Source organism: Mastigoproctus giganteus, chromosome 3, assembly GCF_048544385.1.
Source record: "Mastigoproctus giganteus isolate SK-2022 chromosome 3, ASM4854438v1, whole genome shotgun sequence".
NCBI lineage: Eukaryota > Metazoa > Arthropoda > Arachnida > Uropygi > Thelyphonidae > Mastigoproctus > Mastigoproctus giganteus.
Window position 1 is genome coordinate 98933478 of NC_143577.1, and position 22267 is coordinate 98955744.

Below are 22267 nucleotides of genomic sequence, written 5' to 3' on the forward strand. Positions count from 1 at the left end.
AGCAGTTTTCTGACCCGTCGAACACTGCCTTGATAGCATCAGTAAATATTCTTGCACCCTTTCTCTTTAAGTACCATATTTCCCCATGTATAAGACGCACCTTAATTTTGGGGCCCGAAATTTGAAAAAAAAAAAAAAAAAATGTATTTCATAAAGTTATTGAACTCAAGTTTTATTCATCGTAAAATTCATACAACTCATCACTGTCAAAACTCCCATCCATTAGCTTGTCCTCATCTGTGTCTGATGACGAATCACTGTCTTCATATATTGCCTCGTCCTCAGTTCCATCTATGGCATTTGAAATGCCACATTTCTTAAATGACTTGACAATGATCTCAATCTTGATATTATCCCAGGATCTTTTCACCCAGGTACAAACTTCTCCTATAGTTGGTTTCTTCACTCTTCCTGCTGGTGTAAAATTGTCCCCAGAAGACTTCATCCATTGGTTCCATTCGTCTCTTCTGTCAGCTTTGAAGGATTTGTTAATGCTGACATCAAGTGGTTGGAGCTGGGATGTCAAGGTATGATGGCAAGTTTTGTTTTTTGCTCTGCAGCAATCTTCTTTGTATTTTTTGTTATGCGTGCCCTGAACTGATCAAGCACCAATAGGGCAGGTTTGCGTAAGAGCCCACCTGGTCTCCTGCTCCAAACTTTCTGAAACCAGATCTTCATCCCATCCTGATCCATCCAACCCTTGTCATGAACGTGGACAATCAATCCTCAAGGAATGTCTTCTTTTGGCATTGTTTTGCATTTGAAAATCAGCATAGGGAGGCAGCTTGGTTCTGTCGGCACAACAAGCTAGAACAACTGTATAATGGCTCTTTTCATGTCCACTTGTCTTCACAGTTACAGTTTTCATCCCCTTCTTATCAACAGTTCTGTTACTTGGGACATCAAATTGAAGGGTGACTTTGTCCATATTTGCAATCTGTCCCAACTCAAACTGATGTGTCTTTCGACATTGAATGACAAAACGATGAAATTCAAGGACTTTCTGCTCATAGCTTTCGGGCATCTTTTGGGCAAGTCTGGTGCGTGTACGCATGCTTAGTCCATTCTGTTTCATGAACCTGAAGCACCAATTGTGTCCTCCTTTTAAATCAGTAACTTCTTTTTCATCAGCAATTCTTCTTGCCTCATGCTGAACCATCTTTGTGGACACAGGAATTCCAATTGCCCTTTGCTCCTCAATCTATATCTTCAATTCCCTCTCTAAATTAGGCCATTTTGCTGACTTGCCTCTCATGGCCTTCTCTGCCGTGGCTTTTCCTGTAGGGTTTCTTCTTCCCGTAGCCAGTCTCGGATTGTTTTCTCAGTTGGAGGAGGACCAAACAGGTTCAACATCCCAATTCCATAATAACACTATATATTTATAGTACCATGTTTCTTTATTTTTAACAATATAGCCTAAGATTAGTGTATGGCCATCACCCATGAGGCACCAAATAGTCACTATAATAGTAGCTAATTATAGTGACTATTTTGCCTCTTGGTGATGGTCATACACTAATCTTAGGCTATATTGTTAAAAATAAAGAAACATGGTACTTATATTTTCGCAGGCATATGTAATGTTTAATCTAATCTGATGGCATTAATTCATCTTGACAATTTTACTTTTCAGTCGTTTTTATATATAATTCAGGTATCAGAAATTTTATTTCTTTTATATACAGTAATACCCCGAAGTTACGCGATAGGTGGGTCTGACGAAAATCGCGTAAGTCGAATTCGCGTAAGTCGGGGTACAACTTTGCATATAAATACATATAAATTTTGCTTAATTGGGACCAAGGACTAACAAAAACACTAGTTTAGAAGAAAAATATTAATAAAATTGCAGTTCTTTATACATATTAATACAAAATATGTATTAAAAAAACAAATGACTTACGTAAAAAAATTTATTTCAATGTCGATGGCTTCATAAAATCTAACAAATTCGTCTGACGACACAGCGCGTTCTTTTTTTCACGCAGAATTTCTTCGTAGCAAGCTAATAATTTTTTTATTCCTTGCTTTGTAGCTATAACGCGTTCTTCGTTGGAGTCTGTTTTCTAAAATTTTTAAGCCCTTTACAATTGAGCCCTTTTCAATTTTCAACCTGTCAAGTTTGAAATTGTCATGTGCTTTTCGCCGTTGCTTCATTTAGGCCTGTAGCACGTGCAATATCACATGGTCTTTCATTTCGCTCAAAGCGTTTCACAATTTCATATTTTTTCTCTATCGACAGAGGTGGACTGGCCATAAGCCTTACCGTGGAAACCCCGGTGGGCCAGTGTGATTTTGGACATAAACCATAGTATGACGCCACTATAAATTTTCCCGGGTAAGAATTTTTGACCCAGTCCGCCTCTGTTTATCGATAATTGCTTTTCTTTTTCTCTCTGAATCTGCAGTGTCTTCACCAGGACGCTTCCTTTTCACACCTTTTAATTAAGTATTTTACTTATTTTTAGGGAATAAAGCACAATTACAAAACGAGGAGGCACGCTTGATACGCATAAACAAAGCTTCGCGCATGTAGCAACTGAATAAACAACACTATAAAGGCAGAGATACACTATTAACACCTCACATTTCTAGGGGTTACTACCATAAAACAATAAAAATCCAGTTGCGTTTCTGCTAGTGAAATCTGTTATAAACTGGTAGTAAACTCGATCTAATTGCATTTGCGATTATACCGATAGCTGGAATTGTGTTGCTTTTTACGTTATTATGGTGAAATGTGTTTCCCCTTCACTGATATAAAAAACATAAAAGCAGCAAAGTTGAATTTTGTTCATCTTTCGCTCTCATTCTCCGCCGTCGCACCGTATATCGATAACATATGAAAAACGACCTTGAAGATAGTGGGCGGCAGCGTTGCCAAACGAAAAAAATCAAGAACCGCGTAACTCCGAGTTCGCTTAAGTCGGGGTAGCGTAAGTCGGGGTATTACTGTATATGTATTTCAATTTCAAGTTTTATCTCCTACCGAGTTAACGTTATATGAATTTCTTATCTCCCATCAAGTTTAAGTTATATGTATTAAGTTATAACGTGACACTTGTAAAATCTAAGTGGTTATAAGTTAAAATGTTATATATTCCTATTTGGATAAATATGTATCTATTTATCCAAATAAGATTTTTTAATACATACAGTGATGTGATCCCTCCGCCCACATCAACCAAGTAGAGATAAATAGAGAGCATGTTGGTAGCTTGCCCTTTTGCTGTCTAATATGATATTCACCTGCCAATTATTCCATTTAGTTAGATCACATGAGCTTCTACTGTCAGTTTCTTACATAATGCCATGTAATAATACTCTTAAATATCAGATACAGGAGATGCTAGAGTTGTATTGAGTTCTTAGAGCAGCCGACCGGGCTAGCCGAGTGGGTAAAGTACCTGCCCGGCAACCCAAAGGTCGCGGGTTCGATTCCCGCCTCGGGCTTGGATCAAAGTACTGCAAAAACCTTGGGAGGTGCAATATGGCCACAGAAGCCGATGCGCCAACAACTACCAAATCAAAAAAAAAAAAAAAAGTTCTTAGAGCTCGATAAACTTGTAAGGGTTACAAGTGCAAAGTGTGTTAGTTGTCTGACAGCACTAGGGGGGGTTCCCCCTTCTCCATGTTGTGTACTCTGTTTGTGTAGCACAGAACTCTGTGAAGGCCAGAGATTTAAAAAGTGTGTGGGGAGTGGACGGATGTGTACTGTTGTTCTTCTGACCATTTAGCTGTTGGGACCCACTGTTACTGCACTTAACCCCAGGTAGTCAGGTCAGGTACCCAATAGATTTTTTGTACTCTGGCAGGCCCTGCCACCTAGTTTCCAAAGATTTCAGTGGCAAGGGCCAATGTAAAAAAAAAAAAAATAAAATAAATAAATAAAAAAGGGGGTTAATGCTAGAATATAAAAGGCCAAGAGAGGTTTATATAACCATGGTTTAAATTTGGACATTATTAATTGATAAGTTGTGTGGGGTGTACACTGAGAGTTAGACAGAGTAGGGGGGGAGACTGAAGACTGAAGGCTGGGGGAAAAGACAGAGGTATGGGGACGATAGAGAAGGTGACCCCAGAAAGTCAGTGAGGCAGGCCCATGCCTCACCAGGCAGAAGTAGGGGTGGCAGGGGGAGGAGATAGGAACCAATCTCTTCCCACCGGACGGGGAGGAGAGTAAAAGAAAAACAGGCTAGAGTGCTCTGATTGCCAGTGTGGCTTGTGGCAGAAAAGCTGCTGGTGTCTCTAGTGTCTGGGTTTGGAGTCTTGAGTGGGATCAGGTACTGGTTGATCTTGCCTGCAGATTCAGTTGCAGATATCAGCCTGATGGAACTTGGATGAAGGAAGGGAAGTGAATTTCAGTTCAATTGAGCTTCGACAAGGTTGGTGGTTGATGCTACTGGAGAGGGGTGCCCAGAATCTGTCTCAAGTTATTGGTCTTGGTAGGCGCCTCCGTAGCCAGGTGGGAAGGAGCAGCAGTGCGTAGTACACGCTTCTTGATTAGACCGGGGTTCGAGCCCGTCACCACCAAATACGGAGGATGCGGAAAGGTCAGGGAATGACCACCGCATATCCTGGGGCAATATGGCCTTAGTTGCTAATGCTCCTAAAAAAACCAAATAACAATTGGTCTTGGTGGTTTAGGCTCCTTAATGTTCTGCGTCTGTTGTAGACATCCCTTGCGAAAGTGGTGATGTATTTATAATTGTCATGGGTATTAATTAGTATATGTTCTTGGTCCTTTGGCAAATTAATAATCTTTGTGATCAGAATAGATCTCAAGTCTTCATAGTCAGGACAGTCATACATTATATGGTGCCAAGATTCGTCAGTGCCACAATGGCAGCGTGGATCATCAGTGATGCCTAGAGACGTTAATTTTTCTTGTATCGACCCATGGTCTGTGTGGATGTCATCCATCTGTCCTGCCAGGCCTGCTGCAGGTGAGCGAGAAGGTGCCTTTTCTCTGTCTTGCGATTGATTGCTGAGTGGGTGAAGAATCCAATGGTGGTAGTGGAGATTCCTTTGGACAGATGATACAACATGCCGCATCTTTTATTTCAAGGTCTAGAGGTAGGACTCCAGTGAAGACTTGGAGAGCAGGAGTGCTCACTGTGCAGCAGGCTCTGGTGATGGTAAGTAGTATTGCTCTTTGAATGGTGGCTAATTTCTTCTGATTTGGGACAATAGTTGCCCGGTGATACCAAACCCCTGCAGCATATGAGATGGCTGGAATAAAGACTGCTTTGTAAAACAGGGTAGGGTACATTGGTTTAGATCCCAGTCACCTGCAGGTGACCCTTGCCACCAATGCTGTGTAATTTCTTATCTTCTTTTGGATATACTATAGGTGTGGGAGGAAGGACAGTTTGGAGTCCAGGATTACACCAAGGTGCTTAAGCTTGGTGCAGTGCTTGATGGTTGTGGCATTGATCTTAATTTGCAGTGGTCTGGTTGGGCTTAGGTTCCCTTTCAGGAGGATGCTGGAGGTTTTCTCAGCCAAGATTGTCAGGTTGTGCTGGGTAGCCCACTCCTGTAGGAGCCAGAGTGCTCGGTTAGCAGAAATTTCAAGCTGGGCTCTTTTGAGCTGGCAGGCACGGAAAGGATCATATCGTCTGCATAGGCTTGGGACTCAACATGCCCAAGATCTTGATTTAGGAACTCATCCAGAACCACGTTCCAGAAAGTTGGTCCTAGGACTGAGCCCTGTGGGTCTTTCTGATCACCCTGGAGTAGGGAGTCTCTACACTGACAGATCTGTTACATAGATAGCTTTTAATGCGGGAGTAGAGATTGAGGAATCTGTTGCTTGCCTGAGCCTGCCAAGGATGCTCGGCCACCAAAGTGAGTTGAATGCCCTGGCAAAGTTGACGGCAATTACAAGGAAGTATTTTTCAGGCGTGGATTGAGCAGATGTTACCAGGTTATTTAGTGCGTCTACTGTCGCCCCCGATGGAATCCATACTGGTTTTCGGCCTGTAGGTTTGTGTTTGTATAATACCTGTGAATTCTGAAGAAGATGAGTCTCACAAAGAGTTTGCTGAAAGAGTTAGGAGGGCAGTTGGTCTATATGATGTTGGCTGTTGTGGCGGTTTATTCAGATACTTGAGAAGTCAAAGATTAGCTGTTTTCCAATCAAGTGGAAAGGATCCTTTTGCCAGACAGTGGTTGAAAAGGTTCAGCAGTAAGTATGGCTTGTAGTCTGCTACTCTTCTGACAATCTCGGGCTCCAGAAGGTCAGGACCTAGGCATTTCATGTCCTTGAGTTTCAATACTGCTTGATGAAGTTCCTCCAGGGTGAAGGGCTCTCTGGTTTCCTGCATGGTGTAGCATTCATTGGAGGCAGAGTTGGGCTTTTATTGGTGTGAGGTCAGAGATTGGTGGCTGGAAAATGGTATTCAGTATATTATTAATTGACTGCTCCCAGGTAGTGGTTATTGTGCCTTGTGGTGTTGAGAGTGGTTGTCAGAACCTCTCCCCCAGGGAGTTTATTGGTGGTAATTTTATATACAACCCCCCCCAAGGCTGGTATTCCCAGTCGATGCCACCAGATGCTCCCAAGTTGTCCTTTTCCTTTGGCAGATTAGAGCTGTATAGGTATTCTTGGTTATTCTGTATGGATGTCTCAGACCTCCACCTCTGGCTGCGGCCACGAGCTCCTTGCTCTTTGGAAAGCTTTCCTTTTACAGCTATTATCACTGTTGCAACTATAAGGTCTATAATTTCAGATTATCCATGAGAATTGATATGTTATTATTTATCCGGTTCATGGCAGTTGGTTTTGAACATTAGCTCTACAACCATTTGCACTGCCTGACAGTTTTCTGAAGTGTTATTTATAGTTATTTAATATTTTTGATATATAGGCTTTATTTATTAATATTTTATTTATAGTGATCATTTTGATAAAAATGAATCTAATGTGGTTAGTATTTTGTGTATATTTCATATACATAAAATATAGGAAAATATACATATTTTATATATATATATACAGCAGACTCTCGATTAACCGGAATTGGATTAACCGGGACACTTCAAGACTCCAAATAAAAAAAAAAAAAAAAAATCAACCAGAAATCAAAAAATTCGAGTAATAACTAAAATAGGTATAAACAGATATTTTGCAAGTCGTAAATAAGCGAAAAGCGGCATAAGTCGTCATTGGGAGATTAGTGTACCTATTATCTTGCAATCCCTGCTGTCTTCACATCCGCCGCTCAAAAAAAAAAAAATAAATAATAAAAAAAAAAAAAAAAAAAGACCAAATTTTTAGTTTGTCAGGGGTGTCAGAATTTTTTATAGTAAAAAAAAAAAAATTTTTTTTTTTGTTTAGAAATCGCGAAAATGATGGGTAAACGCAAAAGAGTTGCGTTTTCAGTTAAACAAAAACTAGAAATTATTCGAAAGTTTTAAAATGGTGCATCTGTTAAATCTCTAATGAACCATTATAATGTTGGTGACCAAACCATACACAAGATCGAAAAAATAAAGGGAAGCTATTAGACTTAAAATCGACATCGCAAAAAATAAAGGGAAGCTTCATATTGGACATGCGAGTAGTGCGTGGTAAGTTTTTTTATCTATCGCCAAATTTTTACGTAGGTTGCTGAACATTTTTCAATACAATAAGTCCCCGACTTACGCAACTATGGTTTTATGTAAATTTATTTCACTCAAATTTTTTTTTATTTTTAGGATTGCAAAATTTAAAACAAATAAAAATAATAAATAAATAAAATAAGCAATCAATAACGACGATCGCGGCACGCACAAGTTGCACAAATGAGATATGGAGTAACAAGCAAAAAATAGGAGAGAAGAGAAGATTCTTACAATTTATTTATTTATTTTTATGACTGAAGATTTCAGTGAAGGGGACACATTTCACCCCAATAACGTAAAACCCACACAATTCCAGCTATCGGTATTATCGCAAATGCAATAAGATCGAGTTTACTACCCATTTATAATTAGATGCACGAACAGAAAAGCCCAGTAATCTGGAAGGTGCAAATTGTTTAATGGCAGTGACCTCCAGAAATGTGCTTTAGTAAAATGTGAGTTCGCGTGAGGTGATAATAGTGTTTCCCCCTTAATCCTGTGAAGTTCTTTTCAGGAAATTTCAATTTCAACGTTATCATGGTGCCGACTAAGAGAATAAATGACAGCGCTACTAGTAAATCAGTCAACAAAAGGAAAACCATCGATTTGGATCAGAAAATTAAACTAATAAGGATGTATGAAAATGGCCAAACATTAACAAGTATCGTGCGGAATTCAGATTTGTCAATAATAATATAGTAGCAATATGTTATTAGTCATTCTTGAATTACATAAAACTCGATGAAGTAAGAAGTCCCGGAACGTATCTCTTACGTATGTCGGGGACTTCTGTATTTTTGGATTACCCGGGAAATTGATTATCTGGGATTTGTTTTTTACCATCTATCCCAGAAAATCGAGAGTCTACTGTGTGTATATATATATATATATATATATATATATATATATATAAAATATTTTGATATATAGCTTTATTTATTGATATTTTATTCATAGTGATTTCATGATAAAAAATGAATATTATTCAGTTAATAGGTATTTTGTAAAAATGATAAGGAGGTAATTAGTTTTTTCAAAAGCAGAATCTCTGATTCAAAAGAAGTTTTGAAGTTGGTATTGATGGTTGTGCCAACATAATTTTATATATCTGGTAATGTATATTTATGTTTTGAGAAATCTACATTATCCAGATATGTTTGAATGCAATTATCATTATTTATTAACTGCTACTTTAAAGAAGCAAAATTTTTTTGTGACAAATATATATTTTTAATCTCTGGGCTGTTAAAACCACAGACAACAAGTTACATTGATCTTGCTCGAGCTTGTCAAACTTCAGCAGATTATTATGTCTGAGTGAGAGTGAATGAATGAATTAATTTGGAAATTGCTTTAGAATGATATTCATCTATGAAGACCACAAGATAAAGTACAGTACAGCTTGAGTTGTGAAGCACAAGTTTGCAGAAGAAACCTTAATAAACAAAAATAAATTTTTAGTGCCTATGAAGATCAGCAAATTGGATCCCTTTTGAAACTCTTCAATTGATCATTTAAACAGTCATCAAAGGAGGCATAATGATTATATTGGATTAGTGACAAGCTTATGAAAGGATTAGTCTATTGTCAGAGTGAAAAAAAAAACGTTAAAATTGCAACTTCTGAAGACTTGTGCAGCATATTTGTTTTACAGATTAGAAATTAATCTCATTCTCTCTTTACATTCCTATCTTGGATTGTTCAGTGTCATCATTATCTGGAGATAGTTGCATTTAGTTTGGTAAGTATCAGTATTTTCCATGCTTAAAATTCTTTTCTTCATATAATTTGACATTAAAATTTGGTTTCAAGGGGATATATGGGTGCATACACTAAGTTATTTTTTTTTTAAGAAAATGAATTGATTTTTTCACCCAGTTTAGAGTTAATAACATGAATTTACTTTTGCATGTATAGTTCAGAATTATGTTTTCTTAATTTCTTTTGTCTTTTGAAACAAATGCAGTGATAACAGATTTTAGCACTTAAGAAATATATCAAAGCTTGCTGAGATGATTTTGTCTCTGTGTTTGTGCAATGCCAGAAAATGAATGATGTTTTTTTTTTTTTTTTTGTTAGTTGTTGGCGCATCGGCTTCTGTAGCCATAATGCACCTCCCAAGGTTTTTGCATTTTACTGTGATCCAAGCCTGAGGCGGGATTCGAATACGGGACCTTTGTTTTGCCAGGCAGGCACTTTACCCACCTGGCTAGCCCTGTCAGCCAAAATAAATGATAGGATACTATTAAATAAAATGTAATAAAGGATTTCATCTGCCAGGGCCCCAACCACAAGGCACTTGTGTCTTAAAAAATAAAGGAACATAGCATTTCAGTAACATCTAAATCTGTTATAGGGATGTGTGTGTGCATGTGCATGCGATTTGTTCTGTTCTTTACAAACCATTATCAAAGTACTTACCCAGTGAAACTGAAAATAAAAGAGAGAACATTAACAACGATACCCCCCCCCCTTCGCAAGCAGATACCCAGATTAAAGACAAAAATTAATCAGAAATGGTCTAGCAGACTACACAATTTGTGGATACAAATAAAATAATCTTAATGAGTGCGTTGTAAATTGAGCAGATATTTTTTAATTCTGTCTTTAATCTGGGTATCCCCTTTGTCTGTTTATGAATATTTGCCATGATATAATAGTTGTATTGTTCATCAACAAGCACAGCATACTTTTGGATATGTTTTTAAAGTTTAAGCATTGTGCTAGTTATCCTGGTATTGCAGTTGGTAAAAACTCAAGAACATGAAGTGTACCACTTCTCCATTGCTGTTGAGTGTGGTGTGTGACTTGCAGGACATATGCCTGGTTGATATTGACTAGGTTGCCTTTACGTTTGCAGCTATTGACATTACAGTTTGCAGTCAGTAATGGCAAGGAGAAAATGGCAATGATTAATGATTAATTGTTTGAAGGGAATACTTTTCATTTATGAACAGAAATTAAGGACTTTTAAATTTCTTCACGTTAGTTAACTTTCATTCTTATGTGAAGAATATATCCCCTTAGTTTGTTCGTCAAAATGATGTGAAATACATCAGTCCATAGAAAATGAACAGATAACTTATTTATTATTTTAGGAAAGAGTGAGAATTTTTTGAAAGAGAGTGAGATCCCGTGACACACAGAATTTGGTTTGTCTCGCTACTTTACATATTAATAGAGGTTTCATGTTAACAGAATTGTACGAGCTCTGACAGCATATAAAATTCAGTTTGTTTGGAAAAGGATGCAAAGAAAAATAGCAAAGATTTTTTTACTTATGTAAACTCTAGAAGGAAGTGAATGAATCACATTGGTCCACTTGATATCGATGGTTCGACTGTTGGTGATCTGCTCAGGTAGTTGACAAACTGAATGAGTATTTTGCATCTACATTTACACATGAAGCCTGTAGAGAAGTGGAGGCCAGAAATGCATCAGACTCTAACAGGGAGGGAAATGATTTTGTAATAACTGAGAGGAAAGTGGAGGAGAAATTGTTGAAGTTAAACACAAGAAAGGTACCTGGGGTGAATGGAATCTATCCAGTTATATTAAGGGAGGCAGCAAAGGAAGTAAGTAAATCCTTAGCCATAATTGTGAGAGCATCCTTGGATCTAGAGGAGGTCCCCACGGACTGGAGAAGTGCAAATGTATCCCCAATTCACAATGGGGGATGAAAGGGTGACAAAACTAATCACAGACCAGTTAGTTTAACTTCTATTCTGGGGAAAATAATGGAGTCACTGGCTAAAGAAGCAATACAGTATCACCTAGACAAGCCTGCAGATATAGTTCATACACAGCATGGGTTTGTTAAGGGGAAACCTTCTTGACCAGTTTGATTGGATACTATGATGTGGTTACAGAGGAACTGGATGCAAAAATTAATTTTGATGTCATATACTTTGATTTCAGGAAAGCTTTTAATACTGTTGCACATAAAGGCTGCTGTACCAATTGGAGCAGTATGGCATTAAGAGAAAGTTTCTGCTATGGATAAAAGAATGGTTGAATGGGAGAAGGCAATGAGTGGTAGTCAGTGACACTGCTTGTCATGGACTAATGTTATTAATGGAGTCCCCCAAGGTTCAGTGTTGGGACCATTGCTGTTTTCTATATTTATCACTGATATTGATGAAGGTATAACAGGCTTTAATGTCCAAGTTTGCAGATGATACAAAGGTTGGCAGGATTGTTAATGACAGTAATGATGGTATGCAGCTACAACAGGATCTAGAAAAGTTGGCAGATGAGCTGAGAGGTGGCAACTGAAGTTTAACATTGGCAAATGTAAAGTACTGCACATGGGTAGTAGTAACCCCAGAGTAACATACCAACTGTGTAGTACTACACTCAGGGTAGTGAAGAATGAAAAAAAACCTTGGGGTAATTGTGCCATCAGATATGAACTTTCAGAGCAGTGCAGCTAGGTTGCCAGAGCAGCTAACGAGGTTTTGTCAGTGATATACTGGAACTTTGCTAACAGGAATAAGGAGATGATTAACCCTTTGAATAAGGGAGTGGTCAGGCCACACCTTGAGTACTGCATATAGGTCTGGAAGCTTTGTTTTAGGAAGGATGTAGAGCTGCTGGAATGAGTACAGAGAAGGGCAACAAGATTGCTTGAGAGGAACAAAGGGGTGCTCTTATGAAGAAAGGCTTAAGTTCTGTAAATTGCAGCATAGAATAACTCACTGACTAAATTTGCCTTTAGTCAAATTTAGTCAGTGAGTGGTTGATTGCTGGAACAAATTTCCTTCTGTCGTGGAAGTTTATCTTAAATAAATTGGTGGCACCTACTAAATTTTTCGGACTGAAGTAAAACTATTGGTAATGAAAATGCGAGACGATAATGACACAAATGAGGTCACATCCTAAGTGATGCTAACTCAGTCACTAATTTTGATTTGGTGGAGTAAGTAGCAAGCATGAGCATAAAACATTACATCATCCATAATAAATATTTCGGACTGAAGTAAAAACTGATTGGTAATGAAAATGCAAGATGGAAATGAAGCAAATGACATCACTTCCTAAACGGCTCTAACTCATTTACTAACATTGATTCGATGGAGTAAGTAGCGGGCGTGGTCATAAAACGTTACATCGTTCATGACTTGTAATGAACAATTAATTATAACGTTGAACCCTATATATGCGTGTTTCAAAGACATTTAGACTACAATTTCAAATGTACGTTTTCTATTTTAGCTGTCACAAACCGATTGTAAGAAATTTACCTATTGAACATGTATTGCAACCTCAAATTGATGAAATTGTCAAAAAAAGTAAAAAAATGTTTTAAAATGTTAAACATGCTCAGATTGTTTTCATTCCTAAAACCCTTAATAACCCCTACCAAGTCAAGGATGTATTCATAGAAAATAAAACATCTTTTGTGCATACAAGTTACATGCATATATATATATTTTTTTTTTTCTGGCTAATGCTGCTTTACCTTTCTTTCTTGCATCATATGCCACTATTAATGCTAAGTTTCATGTTAGAGTGTACTTGCAGAAAATAAAATCTAAGTATTTATTGAATAAGCATACGAGTCACTAAAATTGCACAAACAAACTGATTAATTGTATGGAACAATAAAATAATATCCCGGGGGGGGGTATTATTTAATATTCTCTCCCCACGGGGGGGAGAGAATATTATTTTGATTTTTGTGTTATTTGATTATGAACTATATTAGCAAATTTAGCATTAGTGGAGACATACGATGTAAGAAAGCAAGCTTATGCAGCATCAGCCAAAAAAACCCCTCCCATTTCACCCCTCCATTTGTTCCAAATGCCTGTCCAGTGCAGCCTTAAATTTATTTAGGCTGTCAACTTCCACAACAAAAGATGGAAGTCTGTTCCACCAATCAACTACCTGCTGGCTAAAGGCAAATTTCCACACATTTATTCTACAACTGTCTTTCCTCAATTTGAATCTGTGTCCCATCAGGTTCTTAATCTGAGCAAGAGGAAGAATTCCATCAGCATTCAGCTTGCTCAAGCCATTCAAGGCCTTATACATCTCAATCATATCACCTCTCAGGTGCCTACTCTCCAGGCCCTGCAATTCGCAGAACTTAAGCTTTTCTTGGTAAGAGCACCCCTTTGTTCCCCTCACCAATCTTGTTGCCCTTCTTTGTACTCATTCTAGCAACTCTACATCCTTCCTAAAATGAGGCCTCCAGACCTGTACACAGCACTCTTGGTGTGGCCTGACCATTGCCTTGTATAACGGGATACTCACCTCCCTGTCCCTGCTAGCAAAATTCCTATATATCATTGACAAGACTCCATGACCTTCCCTGGCAGCTCGTCTGCACTACTCAGTGAATTTCATATTTGACTGCACAATTACCCCCAGGTCTTTTCACTTTCCACTACCCTGAGTGTAGTACCATGCAGTTGGTATGTTTCTCTTCGGTTATTGCTACCCATATGCAGTACTTTACATATGGCAACTGAAGTCAATGTTAACTTCAGTTGCCACTTCTCAGCCCATTTGCCCAACTTATCTAGATATAGTTGGAGTAGCATACTGTCGTTAACAACCCTGCCAACCTTTGTATCATCTGCAAACTTGGACATTAAACCTGATATACTTCATCAATATCATTGATAAATATACAAAACAACAGTGGACACAACACCGAACCCTGTGGAACTCCACTAATAATATTAATCCACGAAGAGCAGCACCCATTGATTACCACCCTCTGTCTTCTCCCACTCAACCATCCTTTTATCCATCGTAGCAACTTACCCTTAATACCATTCTTCTCCAATTTGTACAATAGTCTTCCATGCGCAACAGTGTCAAAAGCTTTCTTGAAATCCAAATATATGATATCAAAATTATTTTTTGCATCCAGTTCCTTTGTAACCCCATCATAATATCGTATCAAATTTGTCAGACAAGACTTTCCCTTAACAAACCCATGCTGTGTCTGAATTATTGCTGCAGTCTAGTCTAGATGATCCTGCAATGCATCTTTAACCAGTGACTCCATTATTTTACCCTGAACAGAAGTTAAACTAAGTAATCTGTAATTACTCGTGTCACCCTTCGATCCCCCTTTGTGAATTGGGGATAGATTTGCATATCTCCAGTCCGTGGGGACCTCCCCTGAGTCCAAGTATGCTCTCATAATTATGGCTAAGGGTTTGCTTAGTTGCTTTGCCACCTCCTTTAATATAACTGGATAGATCCCATCCACCCCAGGTGCCTTTCTTATGTTTAACTTCAACAATTTCTCCTTCACTTTGCTCTCATTTATTACAAAATCATTAAGCACCCTGCTTAATGATTTTTTAATTTGGAGTAGCATACTGTCTTTACTGTCATTAACAACCCTGCCAACCTTTGTATTATCTGCAGACTTGGACATTAAACCTGATATACCTTCATCAATATCATTGATAAATATACAAAACAACAATGGGCCCAACACTGAACCCTGGGGAACTCCACTAATAACATTTGTTCACGAAGAGCAGTGTCCACTGATGACCACTCTGTCGTCTCCCACTCAACCATCCCTTTATCCATTATAGCAACCTACCCTTAATGCCATATCTTTGCAATTTGTATAGCAGTCTTCCATGTGCAACAGCTGTTGCACATGGAAGTTGTATGTTTGAATGTATGAAATGTATGGATGAATGTATGTTTGAAAGTTGAATGTGTTCACTTGGGAATAAATGTCATTTCTGAAGAGCATAAGTCCATGCTCTATTAGTGTCATGGGAAGGGCAGTAATGTGCTAAGGAAGCAGAGATAGAAAAACAATGCTATGTATTGTTATATTTTCAAACAAATCATTATTTTATTTGGTTAGTTGTGACATTAAAGACAAAGATTGCATTAAAGGTGAGGAGGAGAAAGGAGAAAGTTTTTGTGAAACAACCATATGTGTGTGAGTTATATTGTATTTTGAAAAGTATCAAAAAATTTAATTTGCTGTTCTGTAGTATTAAGTGCATTTAATTTTCTAAGAACTTCCTGAAGTTATGCAGCTTGCCACACAAAGACATTGTAGGTGGGTAAGGCATTTCTTAGTAGTTTGGTCAAAGTAAGCCCATGTGTGTTACCTAAAAAAAAAAAAAAAAAAAAAAGAGTAATTCTCAACCATTTAAGAATAATTGGTACAGAAAAGTTATACAATGACTTCTAGCTCTTTTCCATTTGGGATTTTTTCTCTCTTTAATATGAATGCATTGATAAAAGTGATATTAAAATACAAGGTATGAACAAAAATTTGAGGGCTGAACCTATTTTCAAATTGCAGTGTCATACCAAGTTGCTAGGGCACCTCCGTAGCCAGGTGGGCAGGTGCAGCAGTGCGTAGCACACGCTTCTTGATTAGACCGGGGTTCGAGCCCGTGACCACCAAATACGGAGGATGCGGAAAGGTCAGGGAATGACCACCGCATATCCCTGGAGCAATATGGCCTCAGTTGCTAATGCTCCTAAAAAAAAAAAAAAAAAAAAAACCAAACCGACCAAGTTGCTATTTGTTGAAACATGTAGACATAGTAATGCATGATTATCTGCATTATCTGCAATCATTCTGAAATGATACATGTTTAATAGGTGTTTTTTGTATTTTGTCACATTCTAAAATGATTGATTTTATTGAAAACCAAATTTGCATCAAATTTTGTTTCAATTTAGGGAAAAGTGCAATAGATACCTACGAAATGTTAAGAACAGCTTTTGGAGAGAATGCTATGTGCTGTTCAACTGCCTTTTAGTGATTTATTATTATTATTAGCTATATGGCGCAAGGAAGCCTGAGGCTTATGCTGTACCAGCCAAAAAAAAAAAAATATTCCTGAGTTACCCTGAGAGAGAGAGAGAGAAAAGAATGATGATATCCAGCTCAGGACCCTGGGTGTGCTAAGCCCATACTCACCAGATGTGAGCCCCCTTAAAGAGGGCTACTTGACTATTAAAAATGATCCTTGCTCTGACCATGCTCCATCTAAAACCATTGAATAAATTGTTTGTGTTCACGATCTGATCAGGAGTGATCATTGCTTAGTTTATCCATAACGTTTTTGAAATTATCTTTCTTGAAGTCATCTATGAAGTTGCTAGAACTGTATTTCTTGCAGGACATGTCAGTCAACTTTAACACAAGATTTGAGAATGCACTGCATCTCAGCCAGATTTTGTCACTGACTAGTGAGTTCTCGCAGGTTAGGATCAAATTCCGAAGGAACATCAGGAACATGTGGATCAGTGTTGCCACTGATCTACATGTTGTTTCTTCCATCATTACTGGTGACAATTTGTGAGTATATGCCTATGGTAAGGAAAGAAAGAGTCCTGTTGGCAAAGAAAGTCTTCTCCAAGCCCAAAAAAGCAAATGTTCAAATGTGAGGATCATGCTTAATGTATATGTTTACTTTGCAGGGCATTGTTATAAATTTATCCCATATAGTTAAATAGTGAACCAGGAATGCTACAAAACAGTTCTCTGGCGCACGATGCTGTTAGGAGAAAACTACAAGGTGAGCTTCAGAGAGTTAGTACTCACATCATGACAATACTCTTGCATACTTTGATTTTTCATCCAACATAATTGCTCATTTAGCTCTGCTTACAAATTTGCAGTGGCTGAAAAAATTGATGAGAATACAAATAGGAATTATTATTGATTCCAAAAAAAAAACCACATCAAGAATGTTTCAGGAAGTTGCAGAAACTTGGAAGCAGTGTGTATCAAGGAAATTATTTCAAAGGATTGTTTGAAATGGTATTAGTATTGGCAAATGGTGTAACAAAGCAAGCTTGTACATCATATAAAAAAAAAGAAGAAAATCTACACTACTGGCATCATACATCCCATCTGATAATTTGTCTAGTTTCACCTTAAATTTATTCCAACTACCTTCTGGCTAAAAGCAAATTTCTGCCCACCTTTCCTGCAATCATCCTTCCTCCATTTAAATTAAATGACTCCGTATGTGTTGTTATCTGAGCAAGAGTTACAGTGCTGCACATAAAGGTTGCACATGAAGGACTGTGTAAGCTGGAGCAATGTGGCATTAAGGGCAAGTTACTGCCATGGATAAAGGGATGGTTAAGTGGAAGAAGATAAGTGTTTATCAGTGGTCACTGCTCTTTGGGCTAATGTTATTAGTCCCATATAGTTGGGGAATAAGTGCTGGGCCCATTGTTGTTTTTAATATTTATTAATGATATTGGTGAAGGTATATCAGGCTTAATGTCTAAGTTTACAGACAATACAAAGGTTGGCATGATGATTAACAACAGTAATGATGGTATGCTGCTGCAACAAGATCTAGGAAAATCAGGTTGAATGGGTTGAGAAATGTCAATTGATATTTAACATTGACAAACACGAGGTACTGCATGTAAGTAGCAGTAATCCCAGAGTAGCTCAGGAACTGTGGGTACTACACTCAGGGTTGTGGAAAATGAAAAAGACATGGGGGGGGTAATTGTGCAGATATGCTATCTGGACAGTTCATGGGGTTGTGTCAGTGATATACAGAAACTATGCTAGCAGGAATAAGGTGATTATGATTAGGATGCATCTGAGTACTGTATGCTGGCCTTGGAGGCCTCGCTTTAGGAAGGATGTAGATCTGCTGGAATGGGTGCAGAGAAGGGCAACCAGATTGTTGAAGGGAAGAAAAGGGCTCTCTTACCTGCAAAGGCTTCAGTTCTCCAAATTGAATCATCTGGAGACTTAGGCACCTGTGGGGAGATCTGATTTAGGTGTTTAAGGCCTTGAATGGATTCAGTAAGTTAAATGTTAATGGCATTCTTCCTACACAGATAAATTGAAACCGAGGAAGAATGGTTGCGGGATAGATGTGCCGAATAGGATTCCATCTATTGTTGTGGAAGTGGATGGTTTGAATAAATTGAAGGAAGAACTAGACAAAGTCTTGGAGGGTGTGGATGGGTGAAGTGCCTGGTTTTTTTTTTTTTTTTTGCCGATATTATTTAAGCTTTTATACTTGCATAACTTGCTACTACTATATATCTCATTCCTTGTTAGTGCCTAGTTTTGAGGTGCTAAAACTAAGAGTACCTTTTACTCTTCTCTGCACCCATTCCAACAAATCCACATCCTTCCTAAGACGAAGCTTCCAGACTTGTATACAGTACTCAACATGTGGCCTTACCATTGCATATACACTGGACCCCCACTTTACGATTTAATCCATTCCAGAGATACCATCATATCATGAAAATATCGTAATGTGGACCCAATAACACATTGTTTTTTGGTAATTTGTTCCAAGACCTTGGAAGTTGAAATTTTTGTTATATAACTAAGCTATTTATCTCCCTAAAAGGTGATTTTTATAATGGAAATTGTACATATTGATTAAAACTAATATCTTGTTTAAAGCACAACACAAAAAATCACTTTGAATAAAGGATTCAAAAACAAAACACGCAGCCAACACATTTACAAATGATGCTATTGGCTGAGAGGAAGGACCATGTGGTCCAGTTTGAGACAATTGTAAGCCCATTCCATCATAAGGTAAAATAAGTCTGCACTGTTTAACATGATCTAGTGGGGTCAGTTGCTTTAATTTCAAAAACCAATTCAAATCATTAAAATGCACTACACTTTCATCGTTATCATATGTTCAGTTATAAGAATCGATTCTGAACTCCTTTATGATATTATACTAAAGCACATTTCTGGAGGTCACTACTATAAAACAATAAAAACAATTTGCAGTTTCCCGTTTATCGGCCTTTTGTGTTAGTGCAATCTATTATAAATCAGTAGTAAACTATCTTATTGCATTTGCAGTAATACCGATAGCTGGAATTCTGTGGGTTTTTACGTGTGGGGGGGAACAGCCAATGCAAACAAATCATTATTTTATTTGGTTTGAGAATGCACTACATATCAGCCAGATTTTGTCACTGACCAGTGAGTTCTCACAGGTTAGTATCAAATTTTGAAGGAACACGTGGGCCAGTGTTGCCACTGATCCATATGTTGTTTCTTCCATCATTACTGGTGACATTTGTGAGTATATACCTACACTCATCCTAGATATCTAATAAATTTAAAACTAAAAGAAATGTTACTTATAATAGAAACAATAAATAGTCAAGTATTTACTCTGAATACCTCATATAAATGCAGTCCAGACTATGGAGGACAGCCTCTGATTGTGTCTGGAATGCATTTATATGAGGTATTCAGAGTAAATACTTGACTATTTATTGTTTCTATTATAAGTAACATTTCCTTTAGTTTTAAATTTATTAGATATCTGGGATGTAATGTCTTATAAATGATGTAGGTGTTAATGAAAGTGAACAAATACGCTTTTTTTTATGAAAAGGAGCATTTTCTTTATTTGACTGAACTTTGTAGTGACTTTTTTTTTTTTTTTCCCCCACAGTGTGTATATATATATATATATATATATATCTATCTAAATATGCATAACTTTATAAAACTAAGTTTGTGTATTATTATCAAATATAGTTATTGTATACCCAACACAAATCACATAATTTGAAAAAGAAGATTAATATAGGGGCTCACATCTGGTGAGTACTGGCTTGGCACATGAGGGTCCCGAGCTGGATATCATCATTTTTCTCTTTCTTGGTGATTCTCTTCTATTTTTGACTCGCTCTCACTCACTCACTCAGAATAACTCAGGGAAATTTTTTTTTTTTTTTTTGGCTGGTGCAGAATAAGCCTCAGGCTCCCTTGCACCCTGTAACTAATAATAATATAAGGTGAAGGTGTGAATATTAAAAGTGAATATTTCACTTGTAATATTTAAAGTATTTCCACAGAAATATTTCATATATTTCTGTGGAGATTTCTCCCATTTTCAGAGAATTGCTCTACCAGGATTAGACCCCAGCACTCACTCAGTGATTCGTCAGTGGGTTGCTCCTCCTAGTTATGTAATAAATGCTAGTTATATAATAAAAAATTAAAATTGGTTGCAGTTTGTCTCACATAAATGCAACCTGTCTGTAAGGTGAGGAGTGTGATGAAACAACTTCTACTTCAGGCACCAGTAGGGCAGATAAGAATATTCACCGTGGTGTGAATATATTAAACACCCCAACACGTCAAAGAAAGTATGATGGGTGTATTTTCTTAGCTGTATAGTATTTTTATAATAAAATTGCGTAATATCAAGTGTATTTTTTATAGGATGAAAAAGTGTACACAATAAAAACCTTTAAAAACTTTGAGTAATTTTTATATTTCATTCTTTGTTACTAGGATCACAAAATGCAGAAGACAATATATACGAAGAAGTTGACCTTCAGCAGATATGCAGAGGTGAAAGTGAGGACACTGTTAGTTGGTTTGGTTCTGAAGTAGGAGGAGAGCATTCAACAAGCTCTGCTAGTGAAGAGATAGAGGAAGAAAGTGGTGCTTCAAAGTTAGCTTCTTACATTATTGGCAGAAAGAAGAAAAAAAAGAGTCAAGAGGTATTTTTTTTTTTTAAGCTGTTGTTGGAATTTAGAACTGAGTGCAGTTTGCTTTTTTATTTTTCTTTCACCCTAACTGGTATATACTAGTCTTATTCTTGTGATAACAGGTTCTATTTTTATTCAGAAGATTCAAATAATCTAAATAATTTCGTAATTCACCATCTCATTATAAAAGCAGTTCTTGTAATCTGTTATACGTTATCAAAGCTGTTCTTGAATATGTTTGTCCACATTCTTACCCTCATTTTTATTTTTTTTATGTCGACAAAGATATACAGGGTGTCTCAAAAATACACGACATAACTTCAGGAATAAGTTCCTCATATGTAGACAATAAAAATATTTTATATCAACATAGTTCCGGAAATGCTTGGTTCCCGAGTTATTAACCGGAATGTCTTATCTCCTGCAGGTGATTTCCTTCGTCACAAGGTACTGACAGAGTCCAGCGGTTTTCCATTCTGCCATGTACTCAAATCAGGAGCAAGCGGATATGCACTTTATGTATGGTTTGGTGGACTGCAATACTCTGGAGGCTCGTCATTTGTACCACGAAAGGTTCCCAGAACGAAGATGTCCAGACAGGAAAACGTTTGAAGGTATCCATTGCCGCCTTTGTGAACATGGGACCTTTTACACCTTGTGCTGCCGACAGAGGACGACCAAGATCTATGACTCCTGAAGTAGAGGAGGAGATTTTGGATGTTGTGCATGCCACTCCTGGAATCAGCACACGCAGAATAGCAATGCAACTGGCTGTTCAACGTTCGACTATTTGGAGAGTGTTGCTAGAACAACTGTATCCTTACCATCTGCAACGGGTACAGACGTTGTCATCAGCAGATTACCCTGCACGAGTAATGTTCTGCCAGTGGTTCTTGCAGCAGTGTGGTACAACTCCTCACTTTCGTGCCTTAGTGATATTCACAGATGAACATAGTTCCGGAAATGCTTGGTTTCCGAGTTTTGAAGGTCTTTCTATGACACTTAACTGTTCACATCACCTTATAGTAATTGTTCAAAATGTACACCTTCTACCTGAATACAGGCCTCACATCGACGTCTCATGGTCTCGCAAAGACGATGCCAAATTCCTGGCATGTTTTGTATTGTCTCACAACCTGCTACAATTCGATTGTGGAGAGTTTCCACACTACTGGAGTCGAATACA

At 37.7% G+C, this 22267-nt stretch overlaps 1 protein-coding gene across 6 annotated transcripts in view; it reads left to right on the forward strand.

The window, feature by feature from the left end:
* LOC150088181 (rho guanine nucleotide exchange factor 10-like protein) overlaps positions 1–22267 on the forward strand; it is a 465691-nt gene that overhangs the window by 90274 nt on the left and 353150 nt on the right. For all 6 annotated transcript variants that reach the window (XM_090369366.1, XM_090369362.1, XM_090369365.1 and 3 more), the window contains one exon: positions 20882–21093. In XM_090369366.1, the coding sequence (XP_090225492.1) occupies positions 20882–21093 (212 nt within the window). The remainder of the gene's footprint in view (positions 1–20881; positions 21094–22267) is intronic.